The 27,491-nt window shown below is 48.4% G+C and overlaps 1 protein-coding gene across 2 annotated transcripts; it reads left to right on the top strand.

The window, feature by feature from the left end:
* Positions 1 to 4,274: 4,274 nt before the first annotated feature.
* Positions 4,275 to 26,768, top strand: PHF24 (PHD finger protein 24). 2 transcript variants are annotated; one of them, XM_058672585.1, is made up of 9 exons: positions 4,277 to 4,413; positions 11,579 to 11,711; positions 19,144 to 19,525; positions 20,217 to 20,402; positions 24,673 to 24,751; positions 25,061 to 25,266; positions 25,552 to 25,712; positions 25,976 to 26,071; positions 26,372 to 26,768. In XM_058672585.1, exons 3-9 carry the CDS (start codon positions 19,148 to 19,150, stop codon positions 26,466 to 26,468), a joined length of 1,203 nt encoding a protein of 400 aa, XP_058528568.1. In that variant the 5' UTR covers positions 4,277 to 4,413; positions 11,579 to 11,711; positions 19,144 to 19,147; the 3' UTR covers positions 26,469 to 26,768. The 2 variants fall into 2 exon arrangements, with proteins under 2 accessions (XP_058528569.1, XP_058528568.1); XM_058672586.1 differs by lacking the exon at positions 11,579 to 11,711 and having other exon boundaries at positions 4,275 to 4,413.
* The last annotated feature ends 723 nt before the right edge of the window (positions 26,769 to 27,491 follow it).

Genomic DNA, 27,491 nt, shown 5'->3' with positions numbered 1-27,491 from the left:
TATCACTACATTATAAAATAATAACAGAGTTGAAGTAACTAACAACACACTCCATATACATCTAACTATAGAGATGCTTGAAAGCCATAAGCAAAAAAAAAAAAAAAAACAGATTTAAAAATAGTGTTACTGGAGCCAGTACTGTAGTGTGGTCAGTTAAGCCCCTGCCACTCATGGTGCCAGCATGCTATATGGGCACTGATTCAAGTCCTGGATGCTCCACTTCTGATCCAGTGCCCTGCTAATGCTCCTGGGAAGTCAGTAAAGGTTGGCCCAAGTGCTTGGGTCTCTGATAGACCCAAAGGTAGTTCCTGGCTCCTGGCTTCTACCTGGCACAGCCCTGGTCATTGAAGCCAGTTGGGGAGTGAACTCGCAGATGGAAGATCTGCCTCTCTCCTCTCTCAATGGTTCTGCCTTTCAAATCAATAAATTAATCTTCAAAAAGAAAAAAGGGCAGTATTTTCGAAATTCACAAGTGTGTTTGGAGACTAAATACTCCTCTCTCGGTAATCAGTAGAAAAAACAGAATATCAGTAAGGATACAGAAAACCTGAACCTGTTGGACAATTTGACTAACAGCAGTCCCCTGCTTATCCTGTTTCATTATTTTTTTTTAAGATTTATTTCAAAAGCAGAGTTTCAGAGACAGTGAAAGAGAGAGACAGACAGATCTTCCATCTGCTGGTTCACTCCCCAAATGGCTGCGGCAGCTGAAACTAAACCAATACAAAGCCAGGAGCCAGGAGCTTCTTCTGAGTCTCCCAAGTGAGTACAGGGTCCCAAGGACTTGAGCCATACTCCGCTGCTTTCCCAGGCATATTACCAGGGAGTTGGGTAGAAAATGGAGCAGGCAGGACTTAAAACTGGTGCCAATATGGGATGCTCAGTGCTGCAGACTGAGGCTTGTTGTGCTATGCCATGGTGCTAGCCCCTCTGTTTCACTTTTGATTTATCCACAGTCAACCTTGATTTAAAAAACATAAAATTAAAAATTTCAGAAGTATTTAAATTTTGAATTGTACACTGATATGACAGTGCATAATATATCTCTTGGGCTTCCTTTATCCCATGTCAGAGTGCCTGGGTTCAACACCCAGCTCCACCCGACTCCAGCTTCCTGCTGATGTGTACCCTGAGAGGTAACGGGGAATTTGGTGCCTGCCACTCACCCTGGCTCCCAGCATCATCCTGGCCCAATCCCACCTGTTGTGGATATTTGAGAAGTGAACCAGTGAATGAGAAATTTCAGACTCCCTCTGCATTTCAAACAAATGTTCACTCACATGACAAATACAGACAGAGTTCCTGGTTCCTGCCTTCAGCCTGGCTGTTAAGGACATTTGGGGATTGAACCAGCAGATGGAAGATTGATTTCTTGCTCTCTCAGTCTCTTTTCACTTGTTGGCACAGAGAGCTGAGGACAGTGAAGGGCCAAGCCAGGCTGGACCTGAAACTCATGTAACAGGAACCCACTTGACACTTGCAGGGGCTGTGGCTAGGAAAAGGCTGGGTAGGGCCAGGCTGCAGCACCTGACAGGGCCAAGACTGAGGGTAGACTGTGTCAAGCAAGGGCTGCTGCCTCTGCTAGCACACATAAGATCTGGGGCTGGGAGCAGGCCTGGTAGGAGAATTTGGGGAATTCCTCTGCTAGTGTCCACACCTCCCTCTGAGGAACACAGGAGCCAGGACAGGGGTGGGGGCTGACCTTAGCACCTGCTGGCAAACACAAGAGCCAGGACAGGGTGTGGGTCATGCCTGGCTGGGCTGGGCTGCAACACCCACCACTGAGCTGAGACTGCAGGTATGCCATGCCAGGCTGAGTCAAAGCACCCACAAGCACACACAAGACCCAGGGTTGGGGATGAGCCTGGCTTGGCAACTCTTAGGGATGGCCCTACTGGGCAGCAGCTGTCACTGGAGAGTGTGGCAGGGAGGGGTACCAGGCCAGAACAAGCTGCCTCCACCCTGGATCTCACCATGCCATGTGATATGAGGGGGCTGCAGGGTCTGGGGAAGAGGGTCTGGGAACATATTGCAATACGGGCCACTGAGGGGATGTTTGACAGATGAATTACTTCTGAGGGTATATTTATTTGAAACGCAGATTTACAGAGAGAGGAGAGACAGAAAAATCTTCCATCTGCTGGTTCACTCTCCCAGTGTTCACAATGGCTGGAGCTGAGCCAATCTGAAGCCAAGAGCCAAGAGCTTCTTCTAAGTCTCCCACATGAGTGTAGGGTCCCAAGGCTCTGGGCCATCCTCTACTGCTTTCTCAGGCCTCAGTCAGGGAACTGGAAGAGAAATGGAGCGGCTGGGACATGAACCAGTGCCTATATAGGATCTCAGTCTTTGAAGGTGGAGGATTAGCCAATTGAGCCATTGTTCAGGGCTCTGACAGTCTCTTCTGAACCTGAAAACTCTGTGCATTAAAAAAAATTTTTTTGATTAATTTTGATAGTTTGGAAAATGTAAAAGCTATGATGAGTTAAACAGTCACTATGCATTTTCCTTAACCAGGTATCCCCCTCCATGAAGTAATTTCTCTCCCTTTTAAGAACTTCCATGTTTTCACTCCTCTACTGAGAACAACTCATTTTCCACTTTGTATTATAATTACGGTTCTCTGTCAGTGTCTGCCTCCTCTCTGAGATTATAGCTCCAGGAGCAAAAACGACCATGGCCCACGCATACTTACCCCTCCTCGTTCTTAGAGCCATGTTTGGCATACTATAAATCACAATACCCCCCCTTTTTTTTAATGAAAGACGGTATTAACCATCAGATTCCCATGGTGTTATTATTACAACCTCCTCTTGCAGCAGAAGCCTGTCAAACAGCCTAGAAACAAACACTTCTAACACCCCAGAGAACTCCATGAAACTGTCGGTGTGATGTCATATTAGAGATTAGAGGGGCCTCAGATTATAAGGAAATCAGTCTTGTCTTTACTGTTAATGTCACACAAAACAAGTAAAGGACATTGCCTCCCAAGAAATACTCACACATCTTTGAAACACCATATATTGATTAACATCCTCTCCCTCTGCAGGGCCAGCATAATAAATAGGATCTTGGGTTTGAGGACAAAGCACCTGCTTTCATGTATCTTCTTCATACGTTAGTTTCAGGACCTCAGGGAAGTTGGGGAAGCTCTCTGTACCATTAGCAGCAAAATGGAGACTCCTACAGTGCAGGACTTTGCAAGAATGGTGTGAAATGGTGACAACAAACACAATTAAGGCCTGGGGAAATGGCGTCTAGCACTTGGTGTTGGGACGTGACAGCAATCCATAGTGCATTTACCTTACACGCACCGCTGAACATGCCAGGACAAGCGCAAAAGACATTCCTTTCAAATCCTTAATAGCATCTAGCACAGTGGATGGCAAATGCTAGCTGTTCTAACACTGACAAGAACAATGATGCTTGCGCTATAGAAACCGAGCCAGCACAAGAAAATGAAGATAGGTTCAAAAGTAAATGTGATGCATTTAAACAAAAGGGCCCACTGGTCCTGCACCTATCCTCAGTTATTTCCTTAGAATCAGTTGCTAGGTGCCTTGTGATTTGATCTCTGTTTTCTTGCTCTCTTCAAAGCATGTTCTGTAGTTGCTGTAACACGCGGTACAGCCCTGACAAGCTACAAGCTAGTCTCCTGACAAGCTAGCTGTCTGGAGGCTTGGGGAGATGAAGTTGCTGCAGCAAGAAGCGAGTTAGGCGATTTGCGGCTGGCGTGGGAAGGCTAATAGTTTCAGAGAACCGCACAGCGGATGGGGCGGCCTAGGACTTGCTGCAGGCTCATCTAGGCATTCCGGAGGCCAGTGAGGTGCGACCAAGGTGAGCGCCCCAACACCAGGGTCGGCAGCCTGCAGACCGGCTTGGACAGCTGCTGGGGCCGGCCGGATGACTCATTCTCTCTACCGGGGGAACGCGCCGCTGGTGGCCGCATCCACCGGGACCCTGCCTGCGCCGCGGCTCTAGCTCTAGGACCGAGCGGCCGCAGCGTTCCCGGGGCGCCTCCGCGAGGCCAGCACTGACCTTCCCGCAGGAGGCCAGCAATGGCGCAGTCCCCGCGCCGCAGTGCCACGGCTCTTTCGAGGGACGCCCGCCCGCCCACCTCAGACCACTGCTCCTCCGAGCCGGCCACCGGCCCCTGAGCCAGGGGAAGCCGGCCTGGGCTGCCGCGGCGGGCGCCGTGAGGGCGCGGGGTGCGGGCGCACGCGCGGCCGCCGCGCGCTGGGGGCGGGGCGGTGGGTGTGCTCCGGGCGCGCGCGCCGCCGCCTCAGCCGCCCGCGCCGCCCGCTGCCGGCGCTCGGCCCTGCACCTCGGCTTCAGAGCCGCCGTGGGCAGCGCGGGGCCGGCGGCTTAGAGTCCGCTAGCCCCAGATCCGCGTCCCGCACGCAGACTGTCCGGGTAAGCGGGGACGCGGAGGGCGGGAAGCGGGCCGGCGCCCTAACGGGCGGGTCAGGGGCTGCAGACAGTCCCTTTGGTGACTCTGGGGTGTTGATGTGTAGGGAATACTCCCCCAAAGGGATCCCTGTGTGTGTGTATGAACCCTGAATGACAGCTTCCTCCACCTCCCCGCCCCGGGCGCCCACAAGGCGGTGCGGGGAGCCGCCGCGTTGGGAGACCCCGGGTGTGGATGGAGACGCCCGGGGCGCTGCCTGCAGTGTGGAGGGCGCCGTCCCCAGGGAGACGTTCTGCGCGGCTCTCAGAGCCAGCGCGGAGGTGGTCGCTGGAGTTGGCTCAGTAGAAGGACCATCCCAGAACATGTGGGAGACGCAGGAACCTGTGTGGTGATGATGCACACCTCCCACCCAAGGAGACCCGCTAGATAACAGAGGACCTTGGCTTGTGCTCCGGCACCGCTCTGCCTGGGGACAGGGGATCCTGCAGCGGACTGCAGGTTGCCAAATCCAAGTTCGTTGGACTTGACCTCCTGGGAGGGTTTCCTGTGCTCTGGCTTGTGTCTCCTCAGAAGAGTCAAGAGTGGGTGCCTTGTGGCTCCCTTTCCCCCTCCCTCCCTGTGTTAGGGTTTCCCTTCTCCAGTCTGGGAAGTGCAGTGGGAGTACAGGGCTCAAGGGAGGGCTAGCATGGCAAGGCCTCTGAAGCAGAGAGGAGAGTTGAACCCTCATGCTTCATAGCACACAAGGAAGCAGTAAGATCAAGTGAAATGACTGACTGGAAGGGAAGTCCTTTGAAGGAAGGAATACATGTGTAGGATTCTTGAGCAGCAGTGTGCCAGGCACTGGGTTTGCTGGAGTCCTTTGTACAGTCCTTAAAACTGCCTTGTGAAATGATCCCCCTTTCACACAATGAAGTTCTTCAGATTCAGAGAGGTTCAGTGATTTGTTCAAGATCACATTTAGAACGATGGAATTTGTTCTCCTTATTTCATCTGGGAAAATAGAGTATCCAGGCGAGGCAGATGATAGAGTGGATGTCTGTTGATGGATGGCATTGAGGTGCCAGGCCTAGGACTTTGATTCAGGATATGCTCAATGAATGTGCTGATTAAACAGGCCAATGGGAACAGTTTAACTGGAGAGGAGAGCTGGTTGCAGAGTGTCACTGCTTGCCCTGGCAGCCCCAGTGCAATGATGCCTTAGGGTGATGGCTCTGGACCTACCTGAGGCCAGGGGAGTGGTGTTGGACAGGACTTACCCTGGTGAATCTGAGGGACGTGTCAGGGAGCAGAGTGTCGGGAGCCCACCTTCCCACCAGGGATGTTGAGAGAGAACAAGGAGAACCAGAATCGTTGGTAGGAAGCATGATGCCAGCTGTCTTTATAGCCCACTGACTTTGTGCACCAGGCGACCCCAGTGATGGCCGTGGTGATGACACTGAGGACACTGTGGCCTGCCTCGGCCCGAGGAGTAGGACAGGAAAGGTGCAGGGCCAAAGCAGGCTTCCCAGGAATGCAATAGGTCTGTGCCTAACACAGCGAGGCCCTCTGGCCTGGCCCCATGTTTTCTTTACAGATGAATCCCGGGAGTTCAGCTTGGGGCCCAAGTACTGACTTCCTGTCCAAACATACAGCCGTGAGAAGGCCAAGCAACGGAAGCTACCATAGAGCCATTCTGGAAGGGTTTTCCTTGTCCCCTTCCTCCCTTCATTGACACAGCCAAACCTAAAGGAACCCTGCTTTAATAGAAGTACCCTCCTTGGGATCTCAGAGATGCATTATGATGAGAGAAACAAAGCTAGTTGACAATTGGCTAAATTTTTTTCATTCAGTGATGGCTGGCTGAAGGATGGGTGTGGTATTTCAAGCTCAGCGGAGTAAACTGTGAGGAAGGCTTGTATTGGTTAGCAAGTCCATTGCAAAGGTGTTGATAATCCCCTCTCAACTCAGGCCCTTGTCCACCTCCGTAGCAGACCAAATCCAACTGGGGTCTAGATGTGTTTTAAAGAAAGTCAGAAGAATCAAGCCTGCAAATAGAATCTCTGCTCCAATTCAGAGGTTGGCTGTTGAAGTTTTATTCCTGAATTAACCTTTTCATTGAGTGCTCTTTGCATCACACTCTCATCACCCTGGAAGGTCATGCTATGTGTATCTAGATGCTCCCCATTTCTTGGACCTTGAATATCATTTATTTGATGTCCAGCACTAGATGAAAACATTAAGTTTTGAGAAATCCTAAGAATACTGCCTGTCTTGTCCCTTATCACAATATGAGCCTGAAAATCAAATTATTCCCGAATATGCATAAAGGCATTTCACCAGGTGGCTTTACTCTCAAAAATGCTCTCCCAAGTGAAAGGAGAGGGGGGAGGATGGCTTGCCCTGTTTGGAGTGTGTGTGAATGTGTCTAGATTTTACTGTCTGGATTTTCCAGCCTTTGATCTTGCACTTATTCTCTGATTACATTCCTGTGATTTTTCATCTTTCAATATTTGCCATGTTTTTGCCAGTGCTTCCTTTTCCTAGAATAGGAATTGTAAGACCCTCCCAGGCTCATTTTTTTCCAGTGCACCTGTTCATAAGTGGATCATATTTATGCAAATAGTTGCCTTCTTTTTAGCTACAGAATAGATTATCTTTCAATCCCACATGCTTCTCTCCAGTAGCGCTGCTCAGTTGCTGCTATCTTCATTTCCAAAAGGATGTGCTCATTTCTGATGGGAATGTCATTATCTTAATGACCAAGGAATTGCTTAGCAGCTTTGGACCAAGAAACCAAGACCATCAGAGTCCAGCTGGAGACATGTTTATTTCCCCCATTAGAGCATCCCGCTCCACTCTCCCCTCCCTTCCAGCAATCTCCTCAGAGACCCACATACATTTACTAAGTGTGCTTACTTGGCAGACACTATGCTGGCTAAATATGAGAGTTTCTTGCCCTTGAGGCATTCATATAGAATCAGTCTGCATTTCTCTAGTCATTTATTGTAAAGTTTAGGAAAAGTAATAGGAAATGTACAGCGCTACAGCGTATCTGAAAGAATCAGTGTAGGGTCTGCTTTTTCCCAAGCGTCATTGGAACTCAACTGCTAGCCTGTGCCACCTTTGGCAGTCATATGTAGGTAGCCCCATGCCATTGCCCTGCCAACACTGTCTGTGCTCGTATCTTTTGGGTGAACAAGCCACACACTTGCCTTCCTGTGATAGTAACAGAATTTGTGTTCTTTTATCTCTTGATGGAATATTATAGTTTGTGAAGCCTTTTACATCCAGGATATGTTTGATTTGAGAATGTTTCATCTTGCTGAAGTTTCACTGAAATGGCATTACACATGGTAGCTGGCGTTCTCTCTCTCTCTCTCTCTCTCTCTGATTTTTGAAGTTTGTGAATCTCCTACCAATGGTTGGGCTGTGGAGAAGAGTCTTCTCCTGGGTCCTAAGACCAAGCAATATGGTCATCATCCCCAGGCCTTGTCAGGGCGCCCCCTCATCTTGGCATCAGAACACAGTTTTCTGGATTTGTTTTCTCCCTGAAAGTCAAATACAAATTCCCTTCTAAACACATGTTTAAGCGTACTATCTCAGACCAGTTCTTCGGGCTGATGCTAATTCTTATGTGAAGGCAGATTTCCTCACCTATTTCTATCCAGCATCCAGGCTGGCTTCATACCATCTAAATTATGACAAAGTCCCCATATAGCTCTCTGCCTTGGCATGTGCTTTTACCTCTTCCTGGAATGCCTTTTTTCCCCTTATCTACTGGGGTAACTCCCACTCACATTCAAAATTTAGCTCAAGCAACACATTTTTTTTTTCAATCCTACACTTATGCCCCCTACACATGAACATACTCACTGCGTTCTCACAGGCTGGGTGGGGTTCCATTTGTTCATTCTGCCAGCAGATATTAAGCACCTGATTGTGCCCAACACACAGTAGGGTGAATTCAGCAAATGTTTGTAGGCTCAACCAACAAGTAAATGGAGGTGATTAAAATATAATAGCTGCATTAAATGGGGCTACATCTGTGCTTCAGGGTGCCAGAGCAGAAAAGAGGAGTGCCCTTCCATCTTGCTGAAGAGCTCTGTTTACTCAGTGCAATCACAACAGCCAGTCACGGCTGGCATTGATGTGCCTTCACTGTCGCTCTGCTTCTGTGGGAGCTCAGCATTGTAGCTCTTAATGAAGACTCAGCCTGGGCCCCCTGAGGCGAAAGATGATGCCATAATTTTGTTCTCATGTATATTAGAATCTTGTGAGCATTCTGTAAATATTAAACAGCAGCAGGACCTTCCTCATGCCTCAGGAGTCTTGAGCTGAAGCCAGGAAGACAGTTTTATTCCATCCTTAGTCCTGCTGCTCCTTGGAAAAACCCAGGAAAGCCATGTGCAGTTGATGTGACTGTGTCTTCCCACATAAACAGAGGTGAAGGGGCATGGGGAGGTACCAAGTAGAACCCTTGAAGAGGTATAGACTTGAAAACTAAAAGTGGTCCATAAGCTACCACGGGGTGACAAAATGGCTGCATAGGAACAAGCTCCCGAGAACTCTGTAGTGAGACACTGCCAACAGCCAACTGGGAAGCAGTAGGACGGCTGGAGGTTTGGGCTTCCTCAAAGAACAGCAGAGGATGAGAGGGTTCTTCTTGACTTTACAGTCCCAGGATTAATAGTGATGTGCACAGTGGACTCAGAGCCTGTGCTATGGAGTCTGCCTGTTTTACAGAACCCTGGTTCTGCTGACTTTCCACGGCCTTTGGCTGGTCCCTGTGTCTTTTAGGGGCTTTTCCTAATGCCTTCAGATAATCCTTCAGACACATACTTTGAGGAGCCAGTTAGTGACCATATTGAACATTTTCACCTGCATGTACTGGTGCTACTCATTCTAAGTTTCTCCAGTTCAAACCCAAGACAGAGCAGATAAATTTTTAAGTTTCCTATTTGTGCCCTTGAAGAAGCCACCCCACTGTAGAGCCAGGACACATTCCACAGGGCCAGCGTAAATGTAGGGGACTGTTGATTTGAGTGATATTGGTCTCTCTTATCATTGTGGTTGTGGACACTGATCGAGTTTGAAATTTTATTTCACAACTCCCCAGCAGATTGAGAAATCACCCATATTTATGCTATGGCTGTCTGTTTTCATCCATAGGAAATGAGATGAAAACGTAGTAGATGAGGTGATAATGACTGTGGAGTTTCTAGAATTGCATTTTGCAAACAGTCTGAAGAGTTTCTGGCTAACTTTGATGAAGAGAAAGGGTATAAACACTGTGATCTCAAGTTAATATATTCCTATTAAAGGTATATTTATTTTACTTGAAAGAATTACAGGGATTGGTGAACGATCTTCCATCCACTGAATTGCTCCCCAAATGGTTACAATTACTGGAGCTGAGCCAGTCCAAAGCTAGGAGTCAGGAGTTTTCTCTAAGTCTTCCAAGTGGGTGCATGGGCCCAAGCACTTGGGCCATCTTCCACTACTTTCCCAGGCTGTAAGTAGCGAATTGGACCATAAGTGGAACAGCCAGCCTCCAACCAGTGCATATACAGATACTGACACCACAAGCGGATGACTAGCACTCTACACCACCATGCTGGCCCCTCAGATTAATACTTTACATTGGGCCTGGCACAAGAGCCTAGTGGCTAAAGTCCTTGCCTTGCGTGCACCAGGATCCCATATGGGTGCTCGTTCTAATGCCAGCTGCTCCATTTACCATCCAGCTCCCTGCTTGTGGCCTGGGAAAGCAATAAAGAACAGCTCAAAGCCTTGGGACCCTGCACCCACTGGGAGACCCAGGAAAAGCTCTTGGCTCCTGGCTTCGGAACGACTCAGCCCAGCTGCAGTTGTCACGGCTACCTGGGGAGTGAACCAGTGGATTGAAGACCTTTCTCTGTCTCTCCTTCTCTCTGTAAATCTGCCTTTCCAATAAAAATAAATAAATCTTTAAAAAAAAACCTTTACATTGCCATGTCAAATGTTTGCAGTGTTCATTAGACATAGTGAGAACCATCTAGACTTTTCCGTCTTCATCTCAGTGAAAAAGTGAGATTCTTTCCCTTCCTATTCCAGCGCTCTGGTCAGGTCCCCCGTCCCTGCCAAGGCTTCACTGGCCTTGTTCCTACTGGGGAAACCTTCATAACCTCCAGGCTCTTTGTCACTGCATTCCCACCCATATCAAGAATCAGTTTAAAGCAAGTACTTAGGATTTAACACACTGTATGAGGAGGACTGTTCCTCAGGCTGCACAGCCGTGCATCGTCACACAGTGCTTGGGAAGAGAGGTCCCCTGCTGCCCTCCCCTGCCTTTTTTCTCCACGAGCTCTTACTACCAAGCAATCCTCCTCCTACGCCCCCCACTTTGCCCTTATAAACAATCCCTCCACATGGCCAGCAGGTACTGCGCTGAGAATATGTGTGTTCTGCCCGCACACATTCTAGGCTGCCTACATGTGTCTTAGTGCCTGACAGAAGCCTCTAAACAGCCTTCTTACCTGGAGAAAAACTCTGGCTGCCCCTGTTTTCAGTGCTTGCTGTTCATAGAATCAAATGGCCACCATCTGCTTTCTTGTCTCAGTGTTTTGTAAGGACGTCTACTCCTTTCCCCTAAGGGTTTTCACAACCCTTCCCTTGGTACCAGATTCCCTCACAATCACATGATCCATGGGACAATACATACATACATATATATATAAATCTTGTTTTCACCCTTGTTAGGCAGGCAGAAAATCCCAGTCCCACCCATCAGCCAGAGAAGTAATCATTTAGGTTTAATTTGTGGTCTCTTGGCAGCTGATTTCCTTTTAACTCACTCTTCTTCCTAGGACTTCTTCCAGCACAGGAGAGGCCAGGCTTTTCTCGCCAGGCATTTGTTTTTATCCTTCAGTAATCACTACCACTTGTTTCTCTAGAAATTAGAGCTGATTGTGTTAATTTTTCAAACACCCCAGGTGCACATCTTTGATATTTCAGCACACTCACTTTTAATCAAGGCATTTTTTCCATACAGATTTAATCCTCTTCATGAAGCATTAGGAGTTTTAGCCTCACTCTTAAGGCTCAATTTTACTGTCAAAATCAAAGCCAGGTCAGTTCAAAATTGCTCGAGTCTTACTTGGATTTTGATCATTTTCTTTTAATGATCCTGTTCTACATTTTCTGCCCTTACAGGCGTAAAGTGGTCTAGAAAATTGAACCATCTTCAGTGAAAGGAGTATCAGTTCTTCAAGTCATCTGGACTGAAAAGTGTTTTTTGTTCAGTTGCATTTACCTTTGTTTGATTTCAGTCTTCATTGAAATCCCTGTGAGGATAAACTCAATCCTATTGCAATGACATCATTAACATTTGAGATACCTTAATAGCAGTTCTTGGGATCTTTACAGAGAATAATTGTATGCTTAGGCTGAATAATGGAATGTGTGTTGAGCAGTGTCTGTGGTTGGTTGGCTGATGCGTTATCAATGACTCAGTCATTTACACTGTAACCCTCCTTATTGGCTGGACTTTGTTCAATAACTCCCGTTACATCCTCTGAAAAAGCCAATGCACACTATTGATTTTCCTCTAATGAATTATTCTTCAAATGTGAATTTGAAGATCTCTAAATAAGTATTTCTAAACTTTTTTGATCCATACCTTCTTTCTGATAAACATAAGTATTATTATTGTTCTTTAAAATTTTGGATATAACTTTGGAGGGCAGACTATTTGGACAGCTAGTACTTTGTATCTCCAGAACCCAAGAGGATGCTGAAGAGCTGTGCTGTCTTGTGGTCTATGTCATACACACACACACTCAAAATTCACAGCTTTTAACATTTGATTTATAAATATATTGTTACTGATATGTCATTTTAGCCCACTCATTTCTCCGCTCCTCCTGGAGTTTCTAGCACATACCCCAGCTGCCCCAGGATCCAGCCGATTCACCATTTGAGAATCCTTGCTCCAGTCTTTGTGTTTTAAAAAATGGAACCCATTTTACCATTTTTTAAATAACATGACTATATCACAAGTCATTACTTAGTAATTTCCCTGTTGAGATTGTTCCCAGGTTTCATCAGTGAGAAAGTCCCCCATTATCAGGGCAGACCTTAAGCTTAGTGGTTAAGGCACTGCTTGGGATGCCCACATTTCCTAGCAGAGAGCCTTGATTTGGATCTCTGCTCTGCACCTGGTTCTACTCCCTGCTAATGCACACCCTGGGAGGCAGCAGGTGTTAGCTCAAGTACTGGAGTCCTTGCTACCCAAGTGGGAGACCCAGATCCAGTTCCTGGCTCCCAGCTTCAGCCCTGGCCCCGTGCCAGCTGTGACAGTTAGGGTATAAACCAGAAGCTACAAGGTTTCTCTCTCTCTTCCTTCCTCTCTCTCTCTTCCTCCCTCTCTCTCCCTCCCTTTCTTTCACTCCTTTTCTCTCCCTGTCTTCTGCTGTGTCTCTCAAATAAATAAAATTAGTTGCTTAATTATGTTTTAAGCATATGCTTTAAATATTCTTTCACCCATAGCTCAGAGATCTGCTGGTTGTGTGGAGTGGGTTTTCTTTAGTCAAAGATGTTTAGGTGGCTGTCCATCACTATTGCCCTCCAGCCACACGAACAGACTGTTCATCTTGCACTGCACCATACGCACATCTTTCCTTAAACTCATCTTGTAGAGGTCATCATCTTTACAGATTAAAAGAAAATAAATATGGGCCCAGCGGCGTGGCCTAGCGGCTGAGGTCCTCGCCTTGAACGCGCCGGGATCCCATGTGGGCGCCGGTTCTAATCCCGGCAGCTCCACTTCCCATCCAGCTCCCTGCTTGTGGCCTGGGAAAGCAGTTGAGGACGTCCCAAAGCTTTGGGACCCTGCGCCCGCGTGGGAGACCTGGAGGAGGTTCCTGGTTCCCGGCTTTGGATCGGTGCAGAACCGGCCCGTTGCGGCTCACTTGGGGAGTGAATCATCGGACGGAGAACCTTCCTCTCTGTCTCTCCTCCTCTCTGTGTATATCTGGCTGTAATAAAAATGAATAAATCTTTTAAAAAAAGAAAATAAATATAAATATTTAATTAATATGATTCCAAGTCTGGATTTTTTTAAATTTCAAATTCATGAAACCATTTTGAAGAGTCACTATCAGGGTTGTTTTAATGAAATAAGATAGGAAATATCAGGGAAGGGCCCGGCGTGGTAACCTAGCAGCTAAAATCCTTGCCTTGAGTATGCCTGGATCCCTATGAGCGCTGGTTCTAATCCTGGCACCCCCGCTTCCCATCCAGCTCCCTGCTTGTGGCCTGGGAAAGCAGTCAAGGATGGCCCAAAGCCTTGGTACCCTGCACCCACATGGGAGACCTGAAAGAGGTTCCTGGCTCCTGGCTTCAAATTGGCGCAGCACCGGCTGTTGCGGTCACTTGGGGAGTGAACCATTGGACAGAAGATCTTACTCTCTGCCTTTCCTCCTCTTTGTATATCTGACTTTATAAAATTTAATTTAATTTAATTTTTAAAAAAAGAAAAGAAAATATCAGGAAACTCTCATGGAGTATTGGCAAGGGAATGCTCTGTGTATCTCTGGTACAATCGAAGATCAGTAAACGTGTATATACAAGGTCACCACATAAAATATGTTTATTACTCTAGATCACAGTCAAAATTTTATTTTAAAGATTCACTTAATTGAGAGAGGAGAAAGGGGGGGGGGGAGACCTTCTATCCATTGGTTCACTCTCCAAATGGCTGCATATCTGAGCCAAGCCAAAACTAGGAATCAGAAATTCAATCCAAGACTCCACCTGAGTGGCAGGGACCCAGGTCTGCCTTCCTCCACTACCTTCTCAGGCACATAAGCAGGAAGCTGGATGAGAAGTGGAACAGCCTGGACTCAAACTGGCTGTGTACTCCAACCCCAATGTAAGATGCCAATGTCACAAGTGGTGACTTAACCACCTGTGCCACAGCCAGTCTCCAACAGAAAAACTGAAAAGCTTCTGACTTAAGGTTTCTGAGGAAAACCTATTGATTCTAGAATATGTAATTTCTCGTAATAAAAGAAAAAATACAGTAACGTTGTATATCAGTTTTACATTCTTCCTCTTGGTGTACCTCTCCACTGGAACAGAGAACTCACCTTACAGCTTATTCATAGCGCTCTCTTGTTGCTCTTGAGGCATCTGGATAATGGCTGAGAGTATAGGCCCACCCTCTTCAAGAAACTCCTAGGGCCAGCATTGTAGCACAGCCAATTAAGCTACCTCCCTGTCATGCCACCATTCCTTCTATATGAGTGCCAAAGTCACAAATGCCCCACTTCCAATCCTGTCTCTGTTGATGCTCCTGGGAAAACAGCAGAGGATGGCCCAAGTACTTGGGCCCCTGCCATCCACATGGGAGATCTGGATGGAGTTTCTGACTCTGGCCTGGCCCAGGCCAGGTTATCTCAGCTGTTTGGGAAGTGAGCCAGCAAGTGGAAGATCTCTCTCTCTCTCTTTCTATTTCTCTGTAATTCTACCTTTCAAATAATAAATAAATAATTTCCTGATTCAAAGTCTTGGCAAAACTTTGACACACACTCTCCTCTCCAGTCTCAATGCCACTCTGGCTGGATATGCAAATTAGGCCACTTCGGACATATAAAAGAATATATGGGAAAGAACACAAGCATTCTAAGTGCTTAAGACTTTCGAGGGTGAATGTTCTAGTAGAGCAGGTTAAGTCATCATTGTGGTGCTGACTTGAATGTGGGTTGCTCTGTTTCCCTGCTACCAAGCAAGTATTTGGGCCCCTGCTGCCAACATGGATGACCCAGGAGGAGTTTCTGGCTTCAGCCTGTCCCAGCCCTGGCCATGGTGCCCATCTGGGGAGTGAACCAGTAGATGGAAGAGATCTCTCTGTCTGTCCCTATGCTCTTCTAAATAAATAAATTCATTTTAAAAAGAAAAAAAAAAAAGACTGTATGTTCCAACTACATTCATTAACTGATAAAGATCTGAAGCCCAAAGCAATAAAACAGCATGTTCTAAGTCGCAGAATAGCAAATTCAAAATTGAAGTAAGTCACTAGGTTACCGAATCAGGGTTTTTTTTTTTAGTTACAAAACTTCAGGGAAATTTAAAAATACGTAATAATAAAGGTGGAAACTATACATGCATTGTTTTTCATACAAATTTTGGGCCCAGCATGATGACTGAATTGGCTAATCCTCCATTTGCAAGTGCTGGGATTTCTGAATAGCTGCTCCACTTCCCTCCGGCTCCCTACTTGTGGCCTGGGAAAGCAGTGGAAGACAACCCAAAACCCTGGGATCCTGTACCCATATGGGAGAGCCAGAGAAGCTCCTGGATCTTGGCTTTGGATCAATAGTTTTGGCCATTGTGGCCACTTGAGGAGTGAATCAGCAGATGAAAGATCTTTCTGTCTATCCTCTCAACATTTCCAATAAAAACAAATAAGCCTTATAACAAATTGATCACCAAATAAGCATTTTAAACCTTTTTTACTAATATATTCACATATTTTGAACATCTTTCCCCATCAATAAATATGATTCTGCTTCAGTATCTTTCATACACAGTTATCCCCAGCACCATAATGTATCCATTCCTTACTGGCCAATATTTGCTTCTGAAGGAAAAAATAATAATCACAATTTTTATGAATATAGTTTTTATTTCTGGATTAAAAGATTTTGCTTTTAATTACAAGCTGTCAGTTATCCACTGAAGCATGAATGCTTAAGATTATTTCTTGAATTTGCTCAATAAATTCTTCCTCAGTGCATCTCCTTTGCCATCTCCTTATAAGACAGGCAATTACTACTTATTGAAAGTAAATATTTCTAGGCAATAAATTTCAGTTTTACAGATTGACAAATATAGGGTGGTGGATCTTGCTGGTCAGAGTCTCAATTGTAGGATATGGGTTTCCTTGGTAACAGCAAAATGACAGGGAAGAATTTGTGATGTGTATTTGGAGTATTTCTGGAAAGCAGGCGAGACTGTCATCAGATAGCATATGTATTAAGGTATAATTTAAAAGTCAAAAAGACTTCACAACTAATTAGTTAGGAAATGTGTATTAAGCATCTATTCTGTTCAAGACACATGGATAAGGCAGTGGCAATAGGCATTGTGCACAGTGAAACAATCTAATAGAGAAAACTGACATCAATCAGATAATCATCCTATTAATATGTAAGGACAGGGAGAAGCTCTCCAGACCAGAGCGTGGTCCCGTGGGCTCTGTGAGCAACCTGGAGTGCAGTCGGCAGCAGCTTCCCCAAGGAAGTGATACTTCAACTGAGCTCGAAGGTGAATAGGCACGAAAGGAGTGGAAAGGGACATTTAGAGGTCCCAAAAATAGAAGAAGTGTGACAACTAAAGCCTGAAAGAAGGCCAGTTTCATTGGAACAGAGAGAAGGGAGGTCAGACCAAACAGGTTCCGTGCAAGCTACACAAAAAGAACTGGTTTGGGAGGTGATTCTAGGAGTGGTAGCAAGCCACTGAAAAGTTTTAAGCAGGGAATCACATGGTGCTTGTATGTGTCAGGGGCATGTATTCAACATACATGAAACCCAACTTCATTATCTTTCTCTTTTTCTTTCTTTCTTGTCTTTTTGCTTTCTTGCTTCCTTTTCATTTGAAAGGTAGAATGACAGAGATCTGTTACCCACTGCTTCGCTCTCCCAATGCCCACAACAGCTGGGGCTGAGCTAATTTGAAGCTGAGAGCCCAGAACTCCATCTGCGTCTCCCACATGGATGGTGGGGACACAAGATCTTGTCTCCCTTGGTGCATATCAACAGAAATGAGGAGTTGGAAGCAGAGTCAAGGCCTTAACCCAGGCACTCTGGTAGGATATGCAGATGGCTCCCATAGTAGCACAACCACCGAAGTAAACACCTGCCTCTCTCCTTATTTCTATTCTTCCAGTTTTTGTTATTGGCACAACTGTTTTCCTAGTTATTCCACTTGAACCTGCCCTCTCTCCCTGTATGAGTCCAATCAGTTGTCAGTTTATTCCTGAATTTACCTTGTTCTGTCCCCATGGCAGTAAATACATTCAGTATTGTCCCTCTTGTCTATCAGCTCAAACCCTCTACCCCTGGCCTGGACAGTTGCAGTAGTCTTACACTCACTGGCATTACATTATCTCCCATGCACTGTCACATTGCCCCCCAGAGAGACGGAGGATATGTTCCTACCCACCCTTCAGGGTCCACTGTGACACCTGACAGTGTCACCTCACCTTCTTTTAGATACTCCAGCACTTTGATTTCTTTGGATTCTGCTCTTAGGTAGCCTGAATGGTGAGCCTTTGATCTCCTGTTTTTCATTTCCTGTGATGGACACTGCCTTGCACACGGTCCTGCTCAGGAAAGCCTTGATTATGACGGATGGAGAACAAGGCTAATGTGGGCTCATGGATCCACTCCGAGCTGACTCCCCCGAGGTCCCAAGCGAGGAAGCAGCAGAACAACTGCACAGTGCCATGTTAGGCCCTCACTTCCGGTGTGCACTGGTCCTGCAGAGAAGGGCAGGGATGACTTTATTGTTTAGCCTGTTAAGGACATGGACCTTTCTGAACGATTTGGAAAATCAAAGCAGAAAATGTGAGTGACATTGGCAAGTACTTAGAGGACTGTTAATAGGCAATTTGTTTATGATACCCATGCAGAGAGACAACATCCCTAGTAATTCAAGGGAGCAAAAGAGTAGTTGTGATCTTGACCGCATAGGTTGGGGTGGTAGAGTTTCCTGACTACCTAATGAAGGAGTCCTCCGAAAACCAGAGTTCATTCTAACTTTAAAAGTAGATATTGGGTGAGGATTATCCATGGGTGGGTTGCGCAAGGAAATTACTAACAGTGCTTTGGCCTAAGCTTAGAGTTTTCCTGTGGGGAAGAAAAGAAACTGTGGACCTGAGATCTCCAATTATCTCAAAAGAGCAGAGATGTGGGACTCCCAGGCCAAGCTGTCTTCAGGACAGAAAGGAAGACAGGATGCCTTTTTACTCATGTGCAATTTTTTCCAGATCACTCAGCACCATTAATCCCAGTTTTTTTTTTTTTGTTGTTCTCCTCGTGACAATTCTATGAAGTACCATGAGCAATAGGCCTCATTCTGTAGATGGGAAAACACATCATGGGACCAAGTCAAAAGTCGAACAAGGGTAGGCATTGGTTTATTATTATTATTGGAAAGGCAGATTTACAGAAAGAAGGAGAGACAGAGAGAAACATCTTCCACTCACTGTTTCACTCCCCAAGTGACTTTAACAGCCAGAGTTGAGCCAATTCGAAGCCAGGAGCTTCTTCTGGGTCTCCCACACGGGTGTAGGGTCCTAAGGCTTTGGGCTGTCCTTGACTGCTTTCCCAGGCCACAAGCAGGGACCTGGCTGGATGGGAAGTGGAGCAGCTGGGATATGAACTGGCGCCCATATGGGATCCCGGCACACTCAAGGCAAGGTGAGGATTCCTGCCTGGTCCCTGGCTTTGGCCTCTACCTAACCTGGCTACTGGGGACGCGCATGTGGGTGCTTTGTCTTTTCTCTGTCTGTCTGCCTCTTAGGTAGATAGATAATAGATTCATGGTCTTATGACTCTTCTGTATATACTGTTTCTACTCCACCATGCTACTGAGTTCTAAGGGAGGAAGAAGCTATTCAATCACATTTACCACTTAGGAAAATAGTTGAAACTGATTGACCCAACATGTTTAGCCATTGGCTGAATCTGAGCTCCTCTTCTTTTCATGTACAGAGCCATGGGGGTGTTGATGTCCAAGCGGCAGACAGTAGAGCAGGTGCAGAAAGTGAGCCTGGCTGTGTCTGCCTTCAAGGATGGACTGCGGGACAGGCCTTCCATCCGTCGTTCAGGTAACCTGCCGGCATCCCGCCGTGGGACTGTAGAAGGTTCTGTTCAGGAGGTACAAGAAGAAAAAGATGCAGAGGTGGGCACCATGGTGGTCCAAGAAGAAAGCAGCGTCAACCGTGCAGCCTGGGAGAGGCTCCGAGATGGCCGTGGGATAGAGCCCGAGGAGTTAGTCAAAAGTCGACATTTCACACCCCCCGCCTTCACCCGCCCCACCAGGAAGCTGGACGATGACAAGCCTCCAGACATCTCCTTAGAGCCCAGAGAGCCAGTGAGTGTTCCGGGGCCGGGGGCTGGGGGTGGGTTGCAGGAGCCTTGATTGCAGCCCTCCTGAGAATCAGGGAGACCTGAGTATGTGAATGAGGTGAGACTCAAAACCGGAGACGTGGAGCTGAGTCTAGAATAACTTTTGAAATCTCTTCCACAAGAATAAAAGTCCTAATTACATCCTGGGGAAGCCTTGGTAAAAATTGTGGGACACTAAGTGATAAGGAGAGACACTATGGCAGGTCTTCTGTCAACCCTCCCACCCACAGGTTCTCAGCTACAGTACCACTCCCTGTAGGAGGCATCTGGAAATTGGGGAGGGGAAAATACAGGGACGTCAAATGCCTGGATGTCACTATTGGCATTTATTGCCAAGAAAATCAGGAATGCTACATATCCTGCAATGCCTGGGACCATCTCTTGTAAGAGATTGTTCCTCCCTCCACCCCTCCCCCCAAAATGCCAATAGTGTCCCTATTCAGGAACATGATCCCAAAGCCTTTAGCAACTGTAAGAGCCCCCTGGTTCTTGTCCTGTGGAAAGAAGGCTCTGTCGTGCTAACCCTGCCTTCAGCTTCAGCTGTCCCTCCAGGCTGCCCCAGGGACACTCAGCCCCACGCAGGTAGCTCTGTGCTTAGTGGCCCTAGTTTCTGGCTGCCAGCCCTTCAAACTCATCACCATTTACTCTCTTCCCAGGTTGTCAACGATGAGATGTGCGACATCTGTGAGGTCTGGACGGCTGAGAGTCTCTTCCCATGCAGGGTCTGCACCAGGGTTTTCCATGATGGCTGCCTGCGCCGCATGGGCTACATCCAGGGAGATGGTGCAGCGGAGGTGACCCAGATGGCCCACACGGAAACAGGCTGGAGCTGCCACTACTGTGTGAGCCTGCCCTGCAGGGTCTGTGGGCTGCTGCACAGCTGAGGCCTTGGCACTTGGCTTGCAGGCCCAAGAGCGCTTGCTTCTAGGAAATGACCCCAAGAACTTCCTGATAGTACAGTACAAGTACCCTAGAGGCAGGGTGGGGTTTCTCAGCTTTAGTGTCACTGATATTTGAGGCTGGGTGATTCTTTGTTATCCCCCACACATTGTAAAGTGTTTCTGTAGTGTTCCTGGCCTTTCCTCCACAAGGTGCCAGTAACACAATGCCCCTATTTGTGACAATCAAAATATCTGTGCAGAATACCAGATGTGCTCCAAGGCAACAGCAGGGAGTGAGGCAGAGAGCAGAGAACCACTGAGTTAGAGTGTCGAGGGGACAAAACGGGGCTTATTGGACACACTCATGACAAGCAATCTGAGACCCTAACCAGATTGCTTCCCACAGGGACAGAGGCTGGGAAATGTCTCAATCCTGGCATTGTCACTTGACTTACCTCCCTGTAGAAGCATCTGTTCTTCATTTCTTAGGGGTCATTATGTAAATAGCAAAGTTCTGACTTTTAAATATGTCTGTATTTGAAAGGTAGAGTTATAGAGAGAGGAGGAGATAGAGAGCTCTTCTGCTGGCTTACACTCCAGATGGCCACAGGGCTGGATCAGGTCAAAGCCACAAGCCTACATGGGTGGCAGAGGTCCAGGCACTTGGGCCACCATCTGCTGCTTTCCCAGGCACATTGGCAGGAAGCTGGATCAGAAGTAGATTGACCAGGACTTGATCCATCACTCTGATATGAGATGCTGGAGTTACAGAGCAAGAGAGATCTCCTATTTGCTAGTTTACTCCCCCAATGACTGCAATGGCCAGCGCTAGGCCAGGCCAAAACCAGGAGACAGGAGCTTCGTCTGGGTCTCCCACATGAGTTAGGGGCCTGAACACCTGAGTCATGTTCTCTGCTGCTTTTCCCAGACACATTACCAAGAAGCTAGATCAGAAGTGGAGCAGACAGGACTTAAACTGGTACATACAGGATTTAGCACTGCATGCAGCAGCTTAAACTACTATACTACAGCACTTGCCCCTGCCTTCCAGGTTTGGTTTATTTTTGTTGTTGTTTTGGTGTTCTGTTTTGTTTTGAGATTTATTAGGGTTTTTTTTTTTTTTGAATGGCAGATTTTACAGAGAAAAGAAGAGACAGAAAGATCTTCCATCTGCTGGTTCACCCCAGATGGTTGCAATATTTGGAGCTGAGCAGGTTTGAAGTCAGGAACCAGGTCTCTAATGCAAGGGCAGGGGCCCAAGACTTTGGGTCATCTTTGCTGCTTTCCCAGGCCGTAAGCCGGGAGCAGGATGGGAAGTGGAACATCCAGGACATGAATCAGCCCCCGTATGGGGTGCTGACAGTATAATACCAAGGATTAGCCAATTCAGCTATTGTGCCTGCCCCTCATCCTTCCGCCTTCGCAGACCCAGCTTATTTCTCTTATCTCTCAAATCTAGCAAGTCAACATGTCTACCGGTTCTACCTCTAGTAGCTCTCACATTTTCCCCTTATTTCTTCTTATGCCTTACAAGTACACGATGTCTTAGCTACACGATGTCTCAATCTCCTGAGTGTCCCTACCTACAGACCGTGTCCTTCTTGTCCATTTTCCAACAAGCAGAGGTCTGACTTGGCACCCCTCCCTACACACTTAAAAGTCCTTCAGTAACCTCCTTTGCCTTCATAATGAAAGCCTAATTGGCAGGGCTCAGTGATGGGCATTTAAAGTGCTTCAAAGTCAGGCTTCCTCCTTTATCACGCCTGCCTCTGCTCCCCACACACACTCACCCATACTGTACCCTCCTCCACACTGAACTTGTCACAGTTCCTCATGCATGCCCTGTGCTGCCCAGTATAAACTAAAAGAATACAAAAGAATAGTTTGTATTCCTTATGATATTCACAAGTGAATACTCATGAACTGCCAGTTCCTGTTTCTTGCTGATGCTGTAAAGCAGGAGGAGGGGTGCGGAAATCCAACCTGCTAGAGAGATGTGTGCCTTGAGGACTGCATAGTAATTTTAACAAATCATCAGTGCTCACTTGGAATTAAATCTTCTATAGCACCATAAAAAAAAAAAAACCCTCACTTGGCAGGGAAGGCATTTGGCCTAGCAGTTAAGACATCAGTTGGCACTGCAGAGGGAGGCTCGCTGGGGTTTCCTGACGCCATGCACTCACAGCCTTCTGCAGAGTTAAGCCTCTGACAACCTCAGCGTCCTCCCCTGCTGACTCTATAGTCCCTTCAAGCTGTCAGCCGCTCAGTTGCTAGAGTTTAATAGATCAGGAACATGAGTTGGAATGAGGGTTGAGGGAGGGGGACAGCAGATTCCTGGCCCTGTGTGTGACAGGGGAGGGGTTGTATGAGCCCTTACTGGAGCTGACGTAGTGTCAAGGGCTGGTTTGGGCTGGGTAGGGTAGCCAGTAGGCCTGCCCTGCTTTAGGGGTGGCTTAGTCACACCCTGCCTTGGACATTAGTGTCCCACATTGGAAAATTGCTGTCAAGCCCCAGGCCTGCCCACAGCCTCATCCCAATGGTTCTGGTACAGAATCCTGAAGTCTGGAGGAAGGACTTGAAGCAGTCACCCTCCCCCTGGAACTCCCTTAATGGAGTCAGGTAATCTTTAAATGGGCCCAACTTGGAACCATCGTGGGCACAGGGACTGACTGCTGAGGGTGGCCTGGGGCCTGGCAAAGGGAACGTCATAGGCCTAGGGCTGTAAGGAGACAGGACTGGGAATGTTAAGACCCACAAGAGTCTGTCAGAGAACCAGCAGTTGGCTAAATCTCTAAACTGAGTGAATTAGCTGGAAAGTCCCCCCAGGTGGGCAGAGGGAGCAGTGGCTGAGCCACCTCTTTAAGTGCCTAGGATGTAGTCTTGCACACTCCTCTGTTCCAGTTTCCTGCCAATGCCGCCCCCTCTTGGAGGTAGCAGGTAATGACCCCCACCACCCACCTCTCCATGTAGCTCCTCCTTCCTGGCTTCAGTTCCCTCTGATCATTATGGGCTGTTGGGGCTACTGAACCAGCAGATGGGTGCTGTCTTGAAACAAACTTTTTAAAAAGATTTATTTTATTTTTATTGGTAAGTCAAATATACAGAGGAGAGAAGAAACAGAGAGAAAGATCTTCCCTCCATTGATTTATTCCCCAAGCAGCCACAAAATCTAGAGCTGAGCCTATCAGAAGCCAGGAGCCTCTTTTGGGTCCCCACGCAAGTTCAGGGTCCCAAGGCTTTGGGCCGTCCTTGACTGCTTTCCCAGGCCACATGCAAGGGAGCTGGATGGGAAGTGGGGCTGCTGGGACACAAACTGGTGCTCATATAGGATCCTGGTGCATGCAAGGCGAGGACTTTAGCCACTAGGCCACCATGCCAGGCCCCAAAACAAAATTTTTTTTAATAAAATTAAGTTGTTGGTTGGGACACCTGCATTCCATATCATAGTAGCTGGTTTTCAGTTCACCCTCCATGCCTGAGTCTAGCTTCCTGCTGGCACACCCTGGGAGATGCGGGGGTAATGGCTCGTGTAGCTTGATCCACTCCTATAGGAAACTTGAATGTCTGTCTCCCACCTTCTACCTGGCCTAGCCCTGGCCACTGCAGGTATGTGGTGAATGAACCAGTGAATGAAGATCTCTCTCTCCCTCCCTTTCCTCCCCATCCCCCATGTCAATTAGTAAATACAATTTTTGCAAAAAATCTCACTTGGGGTTTGGAAGCTTGTGATGATGACATCTCTTTCAAACCATTCTGGGGTTATTTGAAACAATACAGCCCACCAGAAGCAAGGTAGAATTTTTGGTTCTAACTTTGAACACAACCTATTATCAAAGCCAGATACACAATGTGGACAGAGATGGAGCTGCTCTGGTGGACGGAGCTGGAGAGTCACAAGCCTGCCCACCCTCTGCCCCTAATCCCGTGAAGCAGCTTCCCACGGCCCTTCCAGGAACCCCCCCTAGACTGGCTTGGGGCCTGTGTCAGTAGAAGGGAGCCAGCTGGAGTCAGGTTAGCTAGGTGGGTTCTGGGGGACATTCTGTCCTGGAATTACCTGAGCAAGGCGTGTCCCCCTCCTGGGGCCTCTGTCTTCTGAACACGAGCAGGAGACACGGATTCCCCCAGCTTAGAACTGCTTTCCCGTGGAAGTACTACATGTTCCCATCCATCTTGGCGCTTTGCCTTCCTTCCTGGTCTGCTTGGCCACTGACTCAGCCCTCCCTGTTTTCAGGACAACCTCAATTTGCTGCTGACCGAGGAAGAAATGTACAGCCTCACAGAGACATTTCAGCGGTGTAAAGTCATCCCTGGTAAGGCAGATGGTGCGTCCAGGATGGAGCAGACCTGGCATGGTTCTCCTCCTGGTGTCTGGAGGGACCAGGAAAGAGTTCAGGGGTAGGAGAGGAAAGGCTCCTTGTTCCCAAGTTGCTGCCCAGAGGAGTCCCTCACCCCATCCTACCCCAGCCCCCCAGCCAGCACAGCCTGAGTCACCTTGGCTGTGAGAGGCAGGGATTTGAGCAGAGCTATGGTTATTGGCCACTGAGGGTGTCCCAGAGGTAAGCAGAAATGCCCCAAGCTGAGCAAGGGTGGGCATGACCAGCAAGAGGCGCTTCCCACAGATTGCTCCCTGACCCTGGAGGACTTCCTGCGCTTCCGTCACCAAGCAGCCAAGCACGGGGAGAGTGACCGGGCCCTGAGCGAGGAGCAGGAAGAGCAGGCGGCCCGCCAGTTTGCAGCCCTGGACCCTGAACATCGAGGCCACATAGAGTGGCCTGACTTCTTGTCCCATGAGTCCCTCCTGCTTCTGCAGCACTTGCGTCCTCAGGTGAGCCCCAGCCGGGCCGAGTACCCATGAAACACTGGGTGACAGAGGCCTGGGGATGTGCAGGGCAGGCGGGGGGAGCACTGGTGTTGCCTGAGCTGGGGCCAGTACCAAGAAGGGGATCTAGCTTCAGACCCTGCTGCGGGACCCAGGGCCCCGGCTGGGGAAGCCACCCTAGGAGGAAAGATCAGCACTGGGCCAGGCGCTGCCAGAAAGACCCTGGACAACTTCTAAGAGAGGCTGCAGTATCACCTCTAAGGTCTTAACTCATCTCTTTTTGCCGCCCAGAACTCTCTGCTGAGGCTTCTGACCAGCAAGGAGCGGGAACGAGCCCGGGCTACCTTCCTGGCAAGGGGTAGTGGGAACACCATCAGCGAGGCTGAGTGCCGCCACGCCCAGCACTCTTGGTTCTGCAAACGCCTCACTCAACCTGCTTCCTGCAGTGTCAGGTCTGCTCTGGCCCATTCCCCTGCCTGCCTCACCCCAGCCCCTCCCAACCCCTCCTCTGTGCATGCCACAGTAGCCTCTCCCATAACAGCCACAAGAAGATCCTTTGTGTGTATGAAGAACAGTGAGTGGTCCCAGCCAGGGCAAAGAGCAGATGGTAACATCTTTGCTGATCTGTGGCAGAAGAGTCACTGGTTCACCAGCATTCGGAGGAATCAGACCTTTCCCTTCTGGGCTTCTAACCACTTGTCCTTGTGCCCAGCAGTGTCAGCCATGTGGGTCCCATTGCAGACAGCAGCCCTGCCAGCAGCGGCAGCAAGAGTCAGGACAAATCCCTGCTGCCCACAGAACAGGAGGCCAGGTGAGTGGTCCCCTAACCCAGCAGGCTTTACCCCGATCCCAAATGTGCACAAAACTAGGGAAAAGCAGACATAGCCCACCCTAACCCCAGAACTGCCAACATCCACCCCAGAATCCAGGTTCTGAAAGCCCACAGTTGGCCCTGGGTCTCAGGCCAGCCAGCTGATCTGCCAGCCTGCTGCACAGACCACAGTAACCATGTCATGCAGCACCCAAAACTTCCCCAAGTCCCGATTAGCCAAGCCATGCTGCCAAAGGAATCCTGTCTTGTGAGCCTTCCTGTCCTTTCCTTCCACCCCAGATACGTGGACTGGCCTACCTTCCTGCGAGAGAATGTCATATACATCTTGGCTGCCCGCCCCAACAGTGCTGCCATTCACCTGAAACCCCCGGGATAGCATGGAGTGGACAACGGCGTCCTCTCCCGCCTTTCCTCTCCCCCTGCCCCCACCAACCTCTGGCGCTGACACCCACAGTGAATGGGTACTGCCAGCCTCTAAATTTGTCACTAAGCTTTACGGCACAACACATAACACAACCTGCCCCTCACAGCAGAGGCAGGAAGTACATTGCCACAGGAGAAGCCCCGGAAGCTGTGTGGCACCAGCTCTCCAGCAACCCCTCTGCCCTCACATCACAGACTGAACCTCCTGCCACATGCATATACACACATGTGCATGCACACACATATACACGTACACGCATTCACACACACATACACACATGTACATACATTCACACACACATACACACACACATACCCAGCTGTCTATGACTCCAGAAAGCCTGGCTGTTTTGGGTTCAGTAAGGACCAAAGTCGCTTTGTGAAGCCCCCATCGGAGATTAGGGGCTCTCTACTCACCCCTTCTATTGACCAGTCCTGATTCCCAGTAGAGAGGTATCTGAACAAGGGGCAGGCCAGATCCACATGCCCTCCTGGAGATGCTCACAGGCTCTGGCCCAGGGACAGCCCCTCCCGTCGGGGAGGGGTACTGGGGAGAGGAAGGATGTGAAGACCACTGCTGCACTTCAACCCATGACTTATTTAAATTCCAATTCTTGGGACTTCCGAAAGAGAAGACTGTCAGTGTGTTGGTATCCCTTCCCAGAGCCCCAGAAGTCTAGAAACCTTTCAGCCAGGCCATCCGCATCCTGAAGTCCTTGCCAGGAGAATCAGCGTGAGTCTTCCTGGTTGTTCTGTCCCAGGTGGCAGCTCATGGCCTGGAGCTCCTGAGGCCCAAGATGCCCTGGCAGCCTGGCAGGAGTCACGGCTCTCGACGTTAGATGCTTTACCCACGGAGACCAATGAGGACAAGATCTAGATGGAAGAGGAAGGGAGGGGGCTCCTTCGTGGCCATCGCTCCAGCTCAGCTCAGTTACAGTCCCAGAAAAAAATGTGCAGAGAACAGGGCCAGCCTCTT

Source organism: Ochotona princeps, chromosome 14 (genome assembly GCF_030435755.1).
Source record: "Ochotona princeps isolate mOchPri1 chromosome 14, mOchPri1.hap1, whole genome shotgun sequence".
In the NCBI taxonomy this organism is placed as follows: Eukaryota; Metazoa; Chordata; class Mammalia; order Lagomorpha; family Ochotonidae; genus Ochotona; species Ochotona princeps.
The sequence above is the reverse complement of the archived record's forward strand: the minus strand, read 5'-3'. Positions and strand labels throughout refer to the sequence as shown.

Bases quoted from the DNA above. Each gene is read 5' to 3' on its own strand.
- PHF24 (XM_058672586.1), top strand. From the start codon at position 19,148: ATGGGGGTGTTGATGTCCAAGCGGCAGACAGTAGAGCAGGTGCAGAAA. The intron at 19,526-20,216 runs GTGAGTGTTCCG...CTCTCTTCCCAG, and splicing joins CCTTAGAGCCCAGAGAGCCA to GTTGTCAACGATGAGATGTG. The intron at 26,072-26,371 runs GTGAGTGGTCCC...CTTCCACCCCAG, and splicing joins CCCACAGAACAGGAGGCCAG to ATACGTGGACTGGCCTACCT.